Source organism: Thermobia domestica, chromosome 12 (assembly GCF_964235325.1).
Source record: "Thermobia domestica chromosome 12, izTheDome1.hap1.1, whole genome shotgun sequence".
NCBI classification, from domain to species: Eukaryota; Metazoa; Arthropoda; class Insecta; order Zygentoma; family Lepismatidae; genus Thermobia; species Thermobia domestica.
In genome coordinates this window covers 82,789,417-82,804,642 of record NC_137465.1, presented here as the reverse complement: position 1 = coordinate 82,804,642, position 15,226 = coordinate 82,789,417, and the positions used below count along the sequence as shown (strand labels likewise).

At 36.4% G+C, this 15,226-nt stretch overlaps 1 protein-coding gene across 8 annotated transcripts in view; it reads left to right on the top strand.

Moving 5' to 3' along the window:
- Window positions 1–15,226, top strand: part of LOC145666536 (zwei Ig domain protein zig-8-like) — a 1,346,876-nt gene that overhangs the window by 429,492 nt on the left and 902,158 nt on the right. For 6 of the 8 annotated variants that reach the window (XR_014127771.1, XM_081733847.1, XM_081733844.1 and 3 more), the window contains one exon: window positions 7,374–7,485. Coding sequence is in view for 7 of the 8 variants with exons in the window: in XM_081733847.1 (XP_081589973.1) it covers window positions 7,431–7,485 (55 nt within the window). In the remaining variant the exon portion in view is untranslated. Of the gene's footprint in view, window positions 1–5,854; window positions 6,091–7,373; window positions 7,486–15,226 lie in introns of all 8 variants that reach the window. The other 2 variants (XM_081733846.1, XM_081733848.1) reach the window with 1 other exon arrangement.

The window sequence follows — 15,226 nt, the reverse complement described above, 5'->3', positions numbered from 1 at the left end:
AACTTTTACTTTTGAGGAGAACTTACACAGGGACCTTTCATTCATAAGTATCTTTTATATTTTTCCTTAATATCTCCTTTTTCCCACGGGGTTCCATGGGTGTAAAGAGACTCATTATTATAAGCAGCAGGGATTTTAATTGTGTTTTTTAGAAGAAATACTACATCAATGTAATAAATGCTTACAAACAACTAAAACATTAAATGCTTCTGTATAGCTCTCATGTTTGTTGATAATCTTCATTCAACCTTTTATTGTATTTATTGTTGCATTGTCTATCACCAGTGTATTTTGTGCAAAAGCAACGTGCTTGAAACTTTGACTTTCAACAAGAGCATAATATAACACATCCTGAGCAAACGCATTTAACAAATTCTCTACAGGTTTCCATAATAGGGGGAAGGGAATTCCAGAACGGTGTCCACTTCCCATCAACAATGGTCTCTCCCAACCCTTTTGGGTTTGGAATATTGTCCTTCTCTGAACATACACGGTCCCAAACTTCACCTGGCTGGTATGCTGTACGAAAGCAGGTTGTATTCGAGCCTTCTTTCTTGGGGGAAGTCTTTATGGACTGTAACTTTTTGAAGTAGATGAAGTAGAGCTTTCCTTCGCTTTCATCAAATGGTGTTCTGTGATGATGTCAGAAATCTTAGCTACTTAAAATCCGGAAGACACTGTTGATCCACCATGTTCGAAGGATTCTGCGATTCAGTAAGTTACGATCGTGCTGCACTAATACATGCTCTTGAGTTGTACCACCCAAATATCACAAACGTTTGAAGATTGCTGTGATATGGAATTCAATGATAAAACTTTTAATGAGAGATTCCGTGCAAACACATTAAACATTTCGTGGAATACATACTCGAAAACTTGCCTAAAGAAACGCGTGAGTACTAAGAGAGGCGTTGGTTTTTGACAACAAGTAGCAGATAGATAAATGCTACCAAAATCTTGGAATGATTTCCTCTGCTTTCATCAGGTTAAGACAAAGCTTTTCAAGTTACATGGGAAACGTGAATTTTAAAATTTTCATTGGGTTCATATCAATACTGGGATTGATGGCATTACTTTTTCATCTCTGCCGGATGAAACTTCGATCTCTGGAGTATGACACAGGCAACAGGAGGAAGCTGGCGGAAGGATTCTCCTCCACGTTAAAGACATTGTTGAGCATTCAGCCAAGAATTATATTTGCACTGTAGATCCTGATGTAGTTGCTTTGGTGATATCCTTTTCCACACTCTTAAAACTGCTGGACTTCAGGACATGTGGATTCTCCTTGGTTTGGCTAATGTCAGACATTCAAGAGCATTAATATTTTTTTTTTTGAAATTATGGGAATGCATAAAACTTTTGCATTGACGGGCTTTCATGCATTCACTGGAACAGATCTAACGTCCTCGTTTGCAATTAAAGGGAAACAGGCACTTTGGAAAGTGTGGAAATTATTCCCTGCAGCTATTGAAGCGTTCAAAGCAATTTCTGAACAATGGCACTCTATTTCTTACGAAACTTTACAGGTTCTGGATAGGTTTTCTGTTTTACTTTACTACAAAGACGCAGATTTCTCAGTCAATCACCTTAGAAAGTTTATTTTTACTTCAAGAAGTCGCAGTCTACAAAGTCTTCCTCCAGCAAAAGAATCACTAAGGCAATATTACCTTCGTTCAGCATACCAGGCAGGTGAAGTTTCTGGTCGTGCCTACTCAGGGACGAACAATATTCGAAAGCCAGAATGATAGAGATGGACCATATTGATGGGGAGTAGACACCGGTCTGGTCTTCGCTTCTCCCTATTATGGGAGCCTGCAGAGAATTCGTTAAATGCGGTTGCTCAGGATTTGTTACACGATACTCTTGTTCAGAAGCCAAAGTTCCAAGCACGTTACTTTTGCACAAAATACAACGGTGATATACAATGCAACAATAAATACAATAAAAGCTTGATAAAAGATTATCAACAAACATGAGAGCTATACAGAAGCAGTTAATGTGTTAGTTGTTTATAAGCATTTATCACATTGATATATTATTTCTTCTAAAAATAATTAAAATCACTGCTGTTTATAGAAATGAGTCTTTCTTTACACGCAGGGAACCCTGTAGGAAAAATGAGATATTAAGGAAAAATTTAAAAAATACTTATGACTGAAATTTATGAGTAAAATGAAACAATTCTAGTATTGAAAAATGTGCAGAACCCATAAGGTATAGAGTTCAGTGTGTAAGGACAGAAAAATTCCCTCCTAACACGAGTTTTCAATGTTTTTTTTTCATGTGGTTACTTGATAAGATATCGGAATGGTGTTTGCACAAAGCATTAACGACAATCCGGCTTATTTTTGTTCCATGTTAGGGTTGCGTACTTTCACCTGGAGCCGCTCTAAGAACATCTAAATGGAACAATTAGTAGATACGATACAGAAGAATTTGGTGAAATTCATTATTTTGCTGAAAAACCCCATAAGATTTACCTCTCAATAAATGTAGGGGAATAAACTTTCCCTTGTTCGTACGAAATGAATGAAATGAAATCTCAGTTTTACGACCCACGCTTATGCCGGTTAGGCTAAAGGAGACTGTGATTATGAGAAATGAATGAAATGGTGGAATGAAGAAAGTGGGAAAAAACGGGAGAACCCCGAGATAACACACGAGCACGAACTTTGTCTACCACAAAGTCCACACGGTGCGAGCTGGGATCGTACCAGTGACCGCAGGTGATCGCTGTACCACTGAGCCACCTCGCCCCCTTGTTCATACGTCATAGGTTCATGGACAATATTTCATTTGAAACATTCCAACATTTTAAAGAGAACGACGTATTTGCCACAAAATTTGGTTGATTAAATCTGTGTCCATGAAGTTATATAGTTTTCCCTACATGTATATACGTATGTTTCACTTGCTAACAGGATTGGGAAATATTCTTTCAGGTCGTCACTAAATAATTCATCGAAATTATGTTCCCAAGAAGTGTTAATAATACTCTGGCGCATTTTTGTCGTACGTTGGGGTTGTGTACTTTCTAGTGGGGCTACTCTAAGAGGATCCCACTAAAAAAAATAGATTTTTGGGAGAAATTTAGCGTTTTTTCCAAAAAATTCTTTCCCGTACTTTATCGGGACATAAACACTACTACATTTGAAAGATTGTGCCATTCTGAAGAGAATGACATACGAATCATAAAATTTGGATGGATTGTACTCGGTCAAGGAATTTTAGATTCTAGTGCTCTCTAATGATATATATTTTCTAATGTCAAGTAGGATTGGCAAACATTTTTCTGACTCCACTATATTCAAGATATCAAAATCAAATGTGGCAAAATCATTACCAATAAATAAGTGTATTTTTTCGGTACAATATGATTGAGTACTTTTACCTGGGATCGCTCTATGGATCCCGAAACTGTAAAAAACGGTATTTTCTTTTCAGAAATTTCCCGATTTCCTCGAAATTTACCTTCTCCCATACGTCATAGAGACATGCATGATTATGCAGTTGAAAGACGTTTTGTTGCTAAGAGAATACGGTGCTAATCATTAAATTCGGTTGAATAGTGTTAAAAATAAATATTCAAAAAAGGAAATATCGTGTCTCATGGCGGCCATTTTGTATGACCGCCATTTTGGAGTTCTAGACGGATTTCGAAGTAGATCTTCGGCTCAAGTGTTACATTTTGAAATAAAGTATGACCACAGAAAGTGGCATATTCGAATCAAAACGTGCAGGATTTTTTGGTGTACCCAACTAACTATATAGCTGGTTTGCAAGCAATCGTCTTAAATTGATCTTTTATGTCATTATATATTACAGCCCCTACTCCATCCGACGATGCATCCTTCATTACGTTTACTTTTGTCTTTTCGTTGAAAGGATGTAAGACTCCTTCAACAAGTCTTTTGCCAACTGAGGTTCCTGCTCATGCTTACTGGACCACTTGCATCGCATATTTTTGTTTAATAATCCATACAACGTAGAAATGTTAGATAGTAAAGATGGTAACTGTCTATGTTAATCATTTGGCATCTCGTGAGCGACTGTAAATCCGTAATGTTTTTCGGAGGTGGTGTAATGGAAAATGGTTGTATTTTGTCTTTTGCAGGAAGAATACGTTGTTGGGAAATGTCATAATACGTAATACGTAATAGATTGTACAAAGAAAATACTTCCGTTCTAATAACTTCGTATGTTATAATTTTCGAATTCGCCAAACTTGAAGTGTTCTGTGATGACATTTTGCAAGAGTGCTTCCCCAAATTAATACATCGTCCAGATAACGAATTACTTCTAACAAAACTCTTGGTGCTGCATCCATTAATTTTTGAAATATTTTCGCTGAACAATTTAGCTCGAAAGGTAATCAATGATGCAAGTACAACCCCATGGGGTATTTACCACCAAGTATTTCTGGGAATTTTCTTGTACTTCGAATTGCAAATTGTCCTTTTTCAAATCCAGTAACACAAAGTATTTGGCTGAAGTCCGCTTATTGAACACATCTTGTATTTTAGGTAAAGGGTAACTTATTTTTGTCTGTAACTAAATTAAGGACCTTTTTGAAGTCTAAATACAATCTTATGGTAACATTTTTCTTTTTGACAATGACCATAGTTGTAGCTCAATCAGCCTGTGTAATTTTCCTTAAAACGCCAGCTTTACATAATTTATCCAACTCAGTTCTTACTTGATCTTGTTAACAGTATGTCGTACGCTTTTATAAAAATAGCAGTAATCATTTTTTTAAAGGAGGAATATTTACTTTGAAGTCCTTAGTCGGTATAACAGTAGGTTCCTTGAAAGCCCTCTCAAATTGTTTCAATAATTGAGCTTGCAATACACTTACTGTTTAGTAAAACCAAACATATCTATCAATTGATTCCTGTACTGTGGTAATAATTCATCTAGCCAACTTCTTCCTATGATCAGATGGAAGGCTTCTCGTTTGGCTATCATTAAAGACATAGTGTCCTTATAATTGTTCTATTCTATCATATAAGTTCACTTTCCAACAGTGTTAATAGAAGATCTGTCAGCATTATATAAACGACCTTGAAAAACTTCAATCGAAATTTCGTTTAACAACGGTGACTTGTAACCTACATCACAAAAAGCTGTTCCCGTATAATTCGAAAAGTTCGTCATTTGTCCACTACACGTTAAATGATCATAAATAGGATCCATGAACATGACTGTTTGCATATCGTACCAAATGCGCCATTTGTTAGCAATACTTAAAATTTAGCAATACTTAAAAGTGAGCTATAGGATATCTATTGAACCTTTTATTGTGATATTTAACTATTAAACAGTGTTACAAGACGTATTACCATACAAAACTCATTTCAAGAGCACATTTACACTTGGAAGCTATATTTCTCCGATATTTCAAAAACATCTGGAATGACTCAACATTCTACTTCCTTTTTATGACAAGAGCAACATGGACAGATTCATAATACATTCTGTCCCTAACACTAAGGAGTAAATTGTAAATTTCGTGTGTTTCTTTCAGTAAAGGAAAACATGATGCATTAATTGGTTGAGACTCCATATCCAGTTCACCAGATTGTATTTCCACTCTCTGCTTAGCAGCCTGCGGAACTGATGTGTTGTTCTGGGTTCAGGTTTGTCGTTTGCTGGTTTATTACTTTGAAAATATTAGGTGTCCTCGTGCCTTATAACATGTGGCAACCACTAATACTTTTCCAGGTTTTATTTTTTATTGCTATTATTTCTGTTCGAATTATCAATGTTGGAATTAATCTTTCTTTTCTCCTAAGTTTTTTCTTTATTCCCATTTCTTTGTTGACTATTATTCCGGCTTCTCTTGTTCCTTTTACAGGAGCCCCTAATGGCATTTGTGCAACTAAGAGCTTTGCCGTTATGTCTGGAATCCTGTTAGTATCAGGTGATCTATTTGCTGGTAATCTGCGAGAGTTGGTAGGAGTGAAAGAGGATTATGAAAATTGTGCTTGCTGTGTGGCGGGATGGTGTTCGGTTTGAGGAAACACACTGTAACGTAGGTGCGGAAGGGAGTACCTGCTTTGGCTGCATTTGCTTCTTGCTTTGTAGATTTTGGTAAGTCAGCCAATTCTGAGTATGGTTATAAACGGTAGGGTTTGCTCGTTGACCTAAAATGGACAAAGAAGAGCTAGCAACAGCAGGTGATTTGATTCGCTAATAGGCATTGGCAGAGTGTTAGAAGGTTGATCACAAAACGAATAAATCACTTGTGGTATTCCGCATAGTTCCTCTGTCATAAGGTATTGCGCCAGGTGTAATGAATGAACATAATCCTGTGATTGTTGCACCATCTGAAAGGTTTCTATTGCCATTTTATGCATAAATTCGTTCTCTGATAGGATCGATAATGATAGATAAGGATAGATAATGAATCATCTAATGTTGCGTCACTTACATCATCATTTGTCTTATTGATTGTAATTTTCGTTAAAAAAGTGTCTATGGGCTTATATCTGCCTACCATGTTTGATAAATTCCAAATTCTGCCATGCAAATCCGTAACTTGGGCGACTGAGTGTTATGAATGTATTCTTTAATTGTTTATATGTAAGCCTATCGAGTTGATTTTGACATTTTAACTGAAAAATTAATCTAAAGAAATGTCCTGTAAATACACCGATAATAACTGTTTTTACCGCGTCCACAATTGAAGAAAAGTCAGATGATCAAAGGTGCCTGTTTAAGATATATATGATTAAAAATAAGTTCGAAGTTAGATGTGTAGTAAAAAGGTACGCCGGAAGATATGTCAATGTTCCGTTCGTATTTAAAATGTCTGACCTAAATCCAAGATAGTGTACTTCAAGATGTCTGCCATGATCGTGATATACAGTAGTAGATTCATTTACACCTCCATTACCCCTATTAATATGACGTCACACTCTTTAGTCATTCCAAATGAAATGAAAAATGAAAACAAAATCTTTGATTTTACGTCCCACGCTTATGCCGGTTAGGCTAAAGGAGACGATTTAGTCATTCCAAACATACAAGGTCGCTTCAGATCTATTTTAGGGGTTAAGACTAAAGTATATGTAAGTTCTGAAAAAAATAAAGTTTGAAAAGCAGTACGGGTAAGATTTAATGTCTTTCATTTGTGTTACAGGTTCCATTTTTCATTAAATACCGCCAAAGCTTATAGTATGCTCTAGAGACTTATAACCACATAGATATTTCTGGTTACATACATGTACATTAAATTCACTTATTTAGAGTGATATAATTTCGTTAAGCAGACACACAAAGAACGAAAAATACTGATTTATTTATTGTGCAAAGCAACATAAAATCTTTAAGTTCGTAATAGTACGATGTGTATTTTAATATTTTCTTTTCAGAGTATGGATACACAACAAATGGGTATAGCAATGTACCCACATTTTCGTTAACCCAAAATGAAGAACTTATGTATCCTGACAATAATGCAGATGATTACTTGTATATTTGTAGGTAAGCATCTTGTTTGTTACTTTATTTATATTTTCCCATCTTAGTAGTTATGTTATTTAAATAATAGAATATATTTAAATATCATAACAATTGCATTTGAAAGTACTTATCAAATTCCAAGAGGAGAAATATTTCCTTACTAAAAGAAAATACTTAAGCCTTCAAGGTATTCACGCTAGAATGAATACATATGAATAGTTACAAATCAATAATATTTAAGGTTTATCAGTTTTAATATGAAATGTGAATATCCTAAGCTTTGACCACTTACTGCGCAAAGTTGCTTTGTTGATAGCGAGATTGTTGAATATCAGTTGGTTCCACAATTTCAAAATTTATATTCGCATTCTGATAAGTTAAAGAAGAAAAATTGTTATACGCCTCTTGCAAAGCGCTGGATATAAATACACGAAATTCGGTATATGAAGTCCTCATACTTCATATGGAGATCTGGAATTCGCTGACGAGATCAACATGACTCGCGAATGGAAAAGAGAGGATAAACTTTATGTGATCAGTTAAAGCGATAGGCAAGCTGTAAACAGACTCAACAGATCAAGAAACTGAAAGGAAAAGAAAATAAATAATATTGAAGGAAATGGAGGAATGGACCATGTACACGTGCGTCAGAGGCGATGATACTCGAATCCATTATTTGACGTAGAGAAATAAAGCTCAACTAATTTTACAAACCATGTAGAAATAGAAATATATACCTCAGCTGTTAAATTAAAATTAGGCTAGGCTATTTTTTGAATCTCTATTGGCCGGGTAGCGGAAAAGTTTCCTCCTGTTAGTAGTAGTCTACACAGAAAATCTGGATTTTTTGGTCAACCCCTTCCTTTACCTCATACAACTTGAATATTTTATGGCTGTGGCTGTGCAACCAGCAAGACACTGCGAGGAAAATTGTGCTGCACAGCTACAGCATTTGGTTCCTTTTCACACTGAAGCATTCTGAGGCTGAAAATAAAATGCAAGAGAAAAATGGGATGCTATGTTTTTCCTATGTGGTTAAAAGTTATAATCAATTACAGGAAGAAATTGTATTGATGTTTTCAAAACACATTATGAATATAGAATAGGTCATGAAAAATTATTAATAAACCATCCCTTGCAGCTCTTAGTTCGTTTTAGCACGTTCACTCCTAAACTCCCCAGAACCCGACACGAGGAAGTGGCTGCAAATCTTGTTATACCCACCCATCCAATTGCTTCCTTTTTTTGGATCGTTTACGTTTGATAGTCTTGCTGTGAATCAAACTTTTGCATTTTTTGTCGAGACTGTAATTTTGTTCTGTATGGAAATTCGCTTTACTTCAACTCGTGCATATACTTTGCTGTCATACTTTTTTTTACAATGCAAGAACCCGTAGAAGGGAATGCCTTTGTTGGGAGTGGAGTTATGCGTAAGGGGATTAAAGGAATCAATTGGGTGGACAAAGAAGTTTAATTTCATTTATTTATTTATTGTCTTTATTCATTCATAATTGGGATTTTATTCATTAATTGATCAGGAATTGTTATTTATTGTACGCAGATTATCTATCAAAATGTATGTATGATGAGATGAAAGATGAGGTGCAAGTTATACGCCACAACACAGTGATATTGTTAGACACGTGAAGGGTTATCTTCATGTGCCCGGGCGACTCGACACATGATGAGACCCACAATGATGCCATTGTTAGTGCGAATTAAAGTGAAAAAGGTTTATAAATGCTTGGTGATTAGTCTGGTGGTTGATATGCTAATAGAAATTCGTCTATTTGTCCGTCAGGATGTGTAAGAAGATACAGTGTAACTAAGTGCTGAAGTAATGTACATTGTAGACGGGCTGGAACATCTTGATCTGCATCGATGCGTATACAACTGCGAAGGATGGGATGGCCTTGAGTCCAACGAGTAGTGATGTACCTGGTACGCAATTTTTCTAAATTAAGAAGATGTGGAAATGGAATACGCTCATTGAGTAGCCGGGTAGGACTAGGCAGTTTGATGTGATATGCATGTCTGTCGTAATGCATGTCTTTCAATGATCTGGAGGCGGGTGCAGAATTTGTTACTGGCATTAAGCCATGCGATGTGTCCATGGAGTATAGATGGTTGTAAGAAGACTTTGTAAGTGTTTAACACAGTCTATTGATGAAGGCCCCAGGAACTTCCGACTAATGTTTTCAGAGGGTTTAGTTTATTTTGCTCGAGAGTTATGAGATGCTGAAGGTGTCCACGCCATGAAAGATGGTCATCAAAGATAACGCCCAAATATCTAGCTGTACGTGTGACGGAAATGTGTTGCCAGCTATAGTGAGATCTGAAACAGATCTATTGCGTCGAATCCGACTGGTGTGTCCAGATTGTATGAGACGAGTGCCTATGTTTTAGTGGAGTTGATTCGGAGTCGCCAAGTATTACATCAGTCACACAACTTATTTATTGCCTCTTGAAGTATAGTATTCATATACTGAACAGATTTTCCACAGGCAAGATAAGCAGTATCATCTGTAAAGTTAAAGGTGTAGATAGGATCAGGAGGAACAGGCAAATCTCGAACATATAGTATATATAGGAGTGGCGATAACGCTGACCCTTGGGGTACACCACTAAGCGGAAAAATAGGAAATGATAAAGATTAATTTATGCAGACATATGCTATGCGATTGGTGAGGTAGTGATAAATTAGTCTAATATATGCGAATGGTAATCGTAGAAGATGAAGTTTGTAAAGTAACCCATCGTGCCGAACTGAATCGAAAGCCTTCTCCAAGTCAAATACTAATAAACAGGAAGGTTGGATGCCATTGGAGTGGTTGGTAAGAATAGTGGTAAGTTTGAGTAGATTATCATTGAGACTGCAGTTAGGACGAACACCAGTTTGGTGTAGAGGAATTTGATTGTGGAAGAACTGAGTATGTAGATGCCGAACTAAGATGCGTTCGAGGATCTTTCCCAGTATAGACGTAAGTTGTATTGGACGGTACGACTCTGCCTTTGTGTCATCTTCTATGCGGTTCCAGAAACATAAACACTTTTGAAGTTTTCCAGGAATCCGGATAATCACCTGTTCGAAGTATAAGGTTATAAATAGCGGACAGTAGGAGCAGAACCGCCAGTGGAGTCTCTTTAATATGCTACACCGTCAAACCCTGGAGCTGTATTCTTCTTACTGATTAAGACTGCGTTGATCTCCAAAGGTGTAATTGGAATAGTAAGAGGATGGTCCGAATCTAATTCGTAACTAGAACTAATAGGGAGATGTGGTTGATGAGGATCTGTTTCGTTGCTTATTCTAGTGCATACACGTTTATGAGTGTAGGTGATGAGTAGTGGCGAAAATATGCTTTGAAGTGATTGAGATAACGCATTAGCCTTCTCTGTATCAGTTTGTACTGAGATCTGGTTGACGATGAGAGGGTAAGAGATAGAAGAGCGTGTCCCACAGAGCCTGTGAAAGGCATTCCAGAATTTGGTAGGATTATGTTCTTGATCAAGATGATTAACTGTTTCGATCGATTTACGTCTTTTATAGGCGATGATATAATTATAAACTTGCCGTAAATATCGGCGCTGTAGTTGTAAAAGCCCTGGATCACGTGTGCGAAGATATTCGTGGTATGCCTGCCGTGCAAGAGCAACTAGTGTGCGATATTGAGGAGGAAGTGCGGGTCGAGCATAATTAGATTTAATCGTGGGTATATGCTGATGGCTATTATGTTGTATAGCAGTAGTAAGTGTATCAAGCGTGTTATGTAAGTCAGAGTGATGTAGTGGAAAAGGCACGTTAGATAAGGTAGCAGTCAAATGTCAATATTTGTTCCAGTCGGCACGGTCATAACAGAGAACGGTACGTGGCGGAGTGTCAGGAGCTTGACGGTGGTTTGGAAAATGTAATATCAAATAAACTGGGTCATGGTCACTACCAATGGAAGATAGAACATGACCATGATATGTCTTGGTAATGCGCATAGCTCGGCATTTGTGTGCAGCATAAGAAACTGATAGAAGTTCCGTCGTTGCGTAAGAGTGCGACTGGATAGATTGTGATCAGTCATAAGAATATAATGACGAAAGGAGGTGTCCATGTATTGGAAGAATATCAAGGGAATTTGAACATATATAGCAGCAAAGGCAATAGTACGTGAAGGAAAATAGATCAGAGTGATGTTGTGTTCCGGAAGAGGGGCCTGAAAGTGATGCGTGATCCTGTGTTGAGGTAGTATTTCTTTTAAGGTAGTATTCCTTCATATACCTTTTAAAGTTCCGCCATTTGCTCGATCTCCAGGTGGACCATCGCAACGAGAATAAGTGTATAACTGATAATGTACACCTTGTCTCAAAAAGGTTGAGCGCATTCTTTATTGCTGTTTCGAGGCAAAAATTTTTCTAAGTCCAACTTCGGGTATCTTCGGGAAAAAGTAAACCAGGTTCGAACCTCGAAGCCAACTTTTGCAGTCGGGAAAATTCTTGCAGATGTGTTTTTCTTCTTTTAAATATAATAAGACTTGTTACCAATTATATATAAAAAAAGCAACATTGATTGAAATACTTAATGATACAATATTTCGAAACTGTATTAATGCCAGCACATGCTTGTTTGTCATTTTGCTCTCCATACTTAATGAAATATTTAGATACGTAAACGAATCTTTCCATATGTAAAAGAATGGTGAAAGTTAAGACATAGAACAATATTCTCTCCTGAGTACTGAAATAAAAGTCAAAGTAGAACAAAAACAGCGTTTGTAGTGGATATGAATGTAATTATTATCTTAAATACCGTTATATATCGCTAGAAGTATTATTCGTGGAGCGCTTGTGTTATCTCCGTGGTACGCCGTTGGATTTCAAATCGTAAGGTCGAGGGTTCGATTCCCATCTGAGTCCATATTTTTTTATGAAATTATATTTTCCGCAATGCATGAAAAATTATATAAAATAATTACATTAAAATACGTCAGTTGTATATATATAACATACAATAATTGCAGAACAAAGTGATTATTATGTTTAAAATATAACAGGTGTTCACAGTACGTTGGTATTCTATGATATATGTGAATGTTAAATACAAATTAAGAAAATAATATCATCGCAATAAATAAATTATGTAGTGTATTTATTTGCAGCTATTTGTCATATAGGGGTTACTTCTGAACATTCGTATTACAGCATGTCATTGATATTCTTGAAAAATTATCCGAAGCATAAAAAGAGTATATAAACAGAGAATCCAAAGTCGGAACGCTCGCAAGAAATTCATGAACCCCAAAGGTCACGTGAGCAGACTGGAATTGTCCTTATGAAGCATGCCACAGCAGAAGGTCTTTACATAGATTTTCAATTCAATACCTGATATATGCTTTTACAATGTGCTCTCTCTCACTTTCTCGCTCGCTCACTCTGTATTTATATATATGTATGTGTGTGTTTCGACATAATTCTGATATGTCTAGAGCAATTTTAACCATATTTCTTACAATCTGGAAAAGAGTACTGTCGGGATATATATCAAAAATGCTAGAAAAGGAACGATATTAGTTTCGAATCCATAGCTTCGTGGTCGCTTAGGTAAACAGTTCTACTTTCAATTCAAGTCCAATTAAGCTCCCATTAGCACCCAGGGTGGTTACGTAGCGACAAAAAAAATATCGAAATCAACCAATATTAGAGTCGAAGCGTAAGTTTTCAGTGCCGCATTTCCCATTAGTCCAACTAGGCCCGTGCCTAGAGGGCAACATATTTGAAGAGCGCAAAATTTAAATTTCTAATTTTTTTCGTATGAAAAAGTTAAAAAAATCGAGAGCAAATATACTATTTCATGAGCAGTTCTCTTTTACTATTCTAATATATTTAATGATAGCGTAAGAAATCTGAAAATAATTCAGAACATGTTTCCCATTTATTTTTTGTTACGTAATTGTAGCTGTAGCATCTAGTGAGTGGTATTTAACTGCAATCAATTCACTAATTAAGCATGTTCGAATTAAGTTTTATTTGTAAGTTAGGGATCAAGGGACGGAGAAATGTGTAGTTATTGGGGGCGCCGAGAGCAAAAGTGCGTAGGGACGCCGAGCTTCTAAATGCAGCACTGTTCGCTAAATTAATTGGTAGAAATTTTAATGCCATTTAAGATCAAATTTAGTCCTAGCAGTGGCAGTATCCGTTTCGTGTCCTAGGAGGAATGAAAGGGACTGACATCAAAATTATAAAAAAAGACCTACATTAGTGTCGAATCTATAATTTTCGGGGTCTCTTAGGTAAAGATTGGAACTTCAGATGCCATGCAAGTTAAGCCCTCATTAACACAATGAAGGAGTTTGTGAAATTTGTGACATGTAGAAATAATTGAAAATAACCAATGTTAGTATACAACCCATATCTTTCGTGGTCGCCAAGTTCATTGGGAGCAGTGCTGATGACCTTTAAGTTTAAGTTCAACTTCCAGTAAGAGTAAGATCCCCCAGCACATCTAATAAGGAGAGCGTAGTTCTGGAATGTCTGGGACAAACTTTATCAAACTTGGGGGACATATTACTTTCAATCTAAGAAGAAAATATTGTAGTAGTATGAAGTTATGGAAGTTGGGAGGTGTGACATGTAAAAATAATGTAAAACGACTGATCTCAGTGTTTTATCCATAATTTTCTCGGTCGTTGAGATGGATAGTGATGCTTCCAATGGAGGTTACATCCAAATTCATCCCCATCTTCACAGGATGATGGCCTGAGAGAGCTAAAAATAAAATCTCAAAAATTACTTAAATATTTGTCGAATTCATAGTTTTCGGGGTGAAAAAGCGTTTCTAATAACTTTGGAAGGTAATTTGTACTCACGTCAAGATGGGCTTTTTAATCATATCAATTTCTCACCTTAAGAAGAAATTACCATTACAATTATGATATTAAGCCAACCTTCGCAATCGATGAAAAAATTATGTGGATGTATGTTTCGTCTTTTAAATGAAACAAGACATGTTAAAATCAAAGATGGAGTGGGTCAGTGGGTCGGTTGGTAAGTGGGTGAAATGGGTCAAGATTTGTGAGTGGATCAGTGGATCGTGGGTCAAAAGGACGTGACCTACTGCGAAACACCACTCACCGTGACTCACACTGGCCCACCCGGTGGCTACCCTTTTAGTCCAAAGATATTTCGTCCAAAGAACATTTCGTCCAGAGACATTTAATCCAAAGGACAATTCGTCCAAATGACATTTCGTCCAAAATACAATTGGTCCAAAGGACATTTCGTCCAAAGGTGAATTGGTCCAAAGGACATTTCGTCCAGGGATGTTTAGTTCAAAGCACATTTCGTCCAAAGAACATTTGGTCCGGTAACGCTTGGGGGTCAAGGGTTTGTTTCTATTAGAAGAGTAAAAGTGGTTCATATAACATTATGACTCAGTAGCTTCTTATTTCTAAAGGAAATTTGAAATAGAGATTTATTCCGAAATTTTCATTTTGATAGAACAAATAATGCTGAGATATTCAGAAAAACGTAAACGCCTGAAAACAACATGGCCGAACAACAGGAGTGAGGGAAAGGTTGTAGTGTGAAGTATGTTGCTGTAATAACTGCTAACATGACATCTAAAATTTTCATGTTGTGAATGAAATAGTTCTAAAATAAGTACCGGTAACTAAAATTAATGAAGTTTAAATTTGAGTAAGTTAAATATTAGGTATTCAAACCCTTGTGTTAGAAAAGTGAAAAATTATGTGTCAAGTATCTTTGAAGAAATACT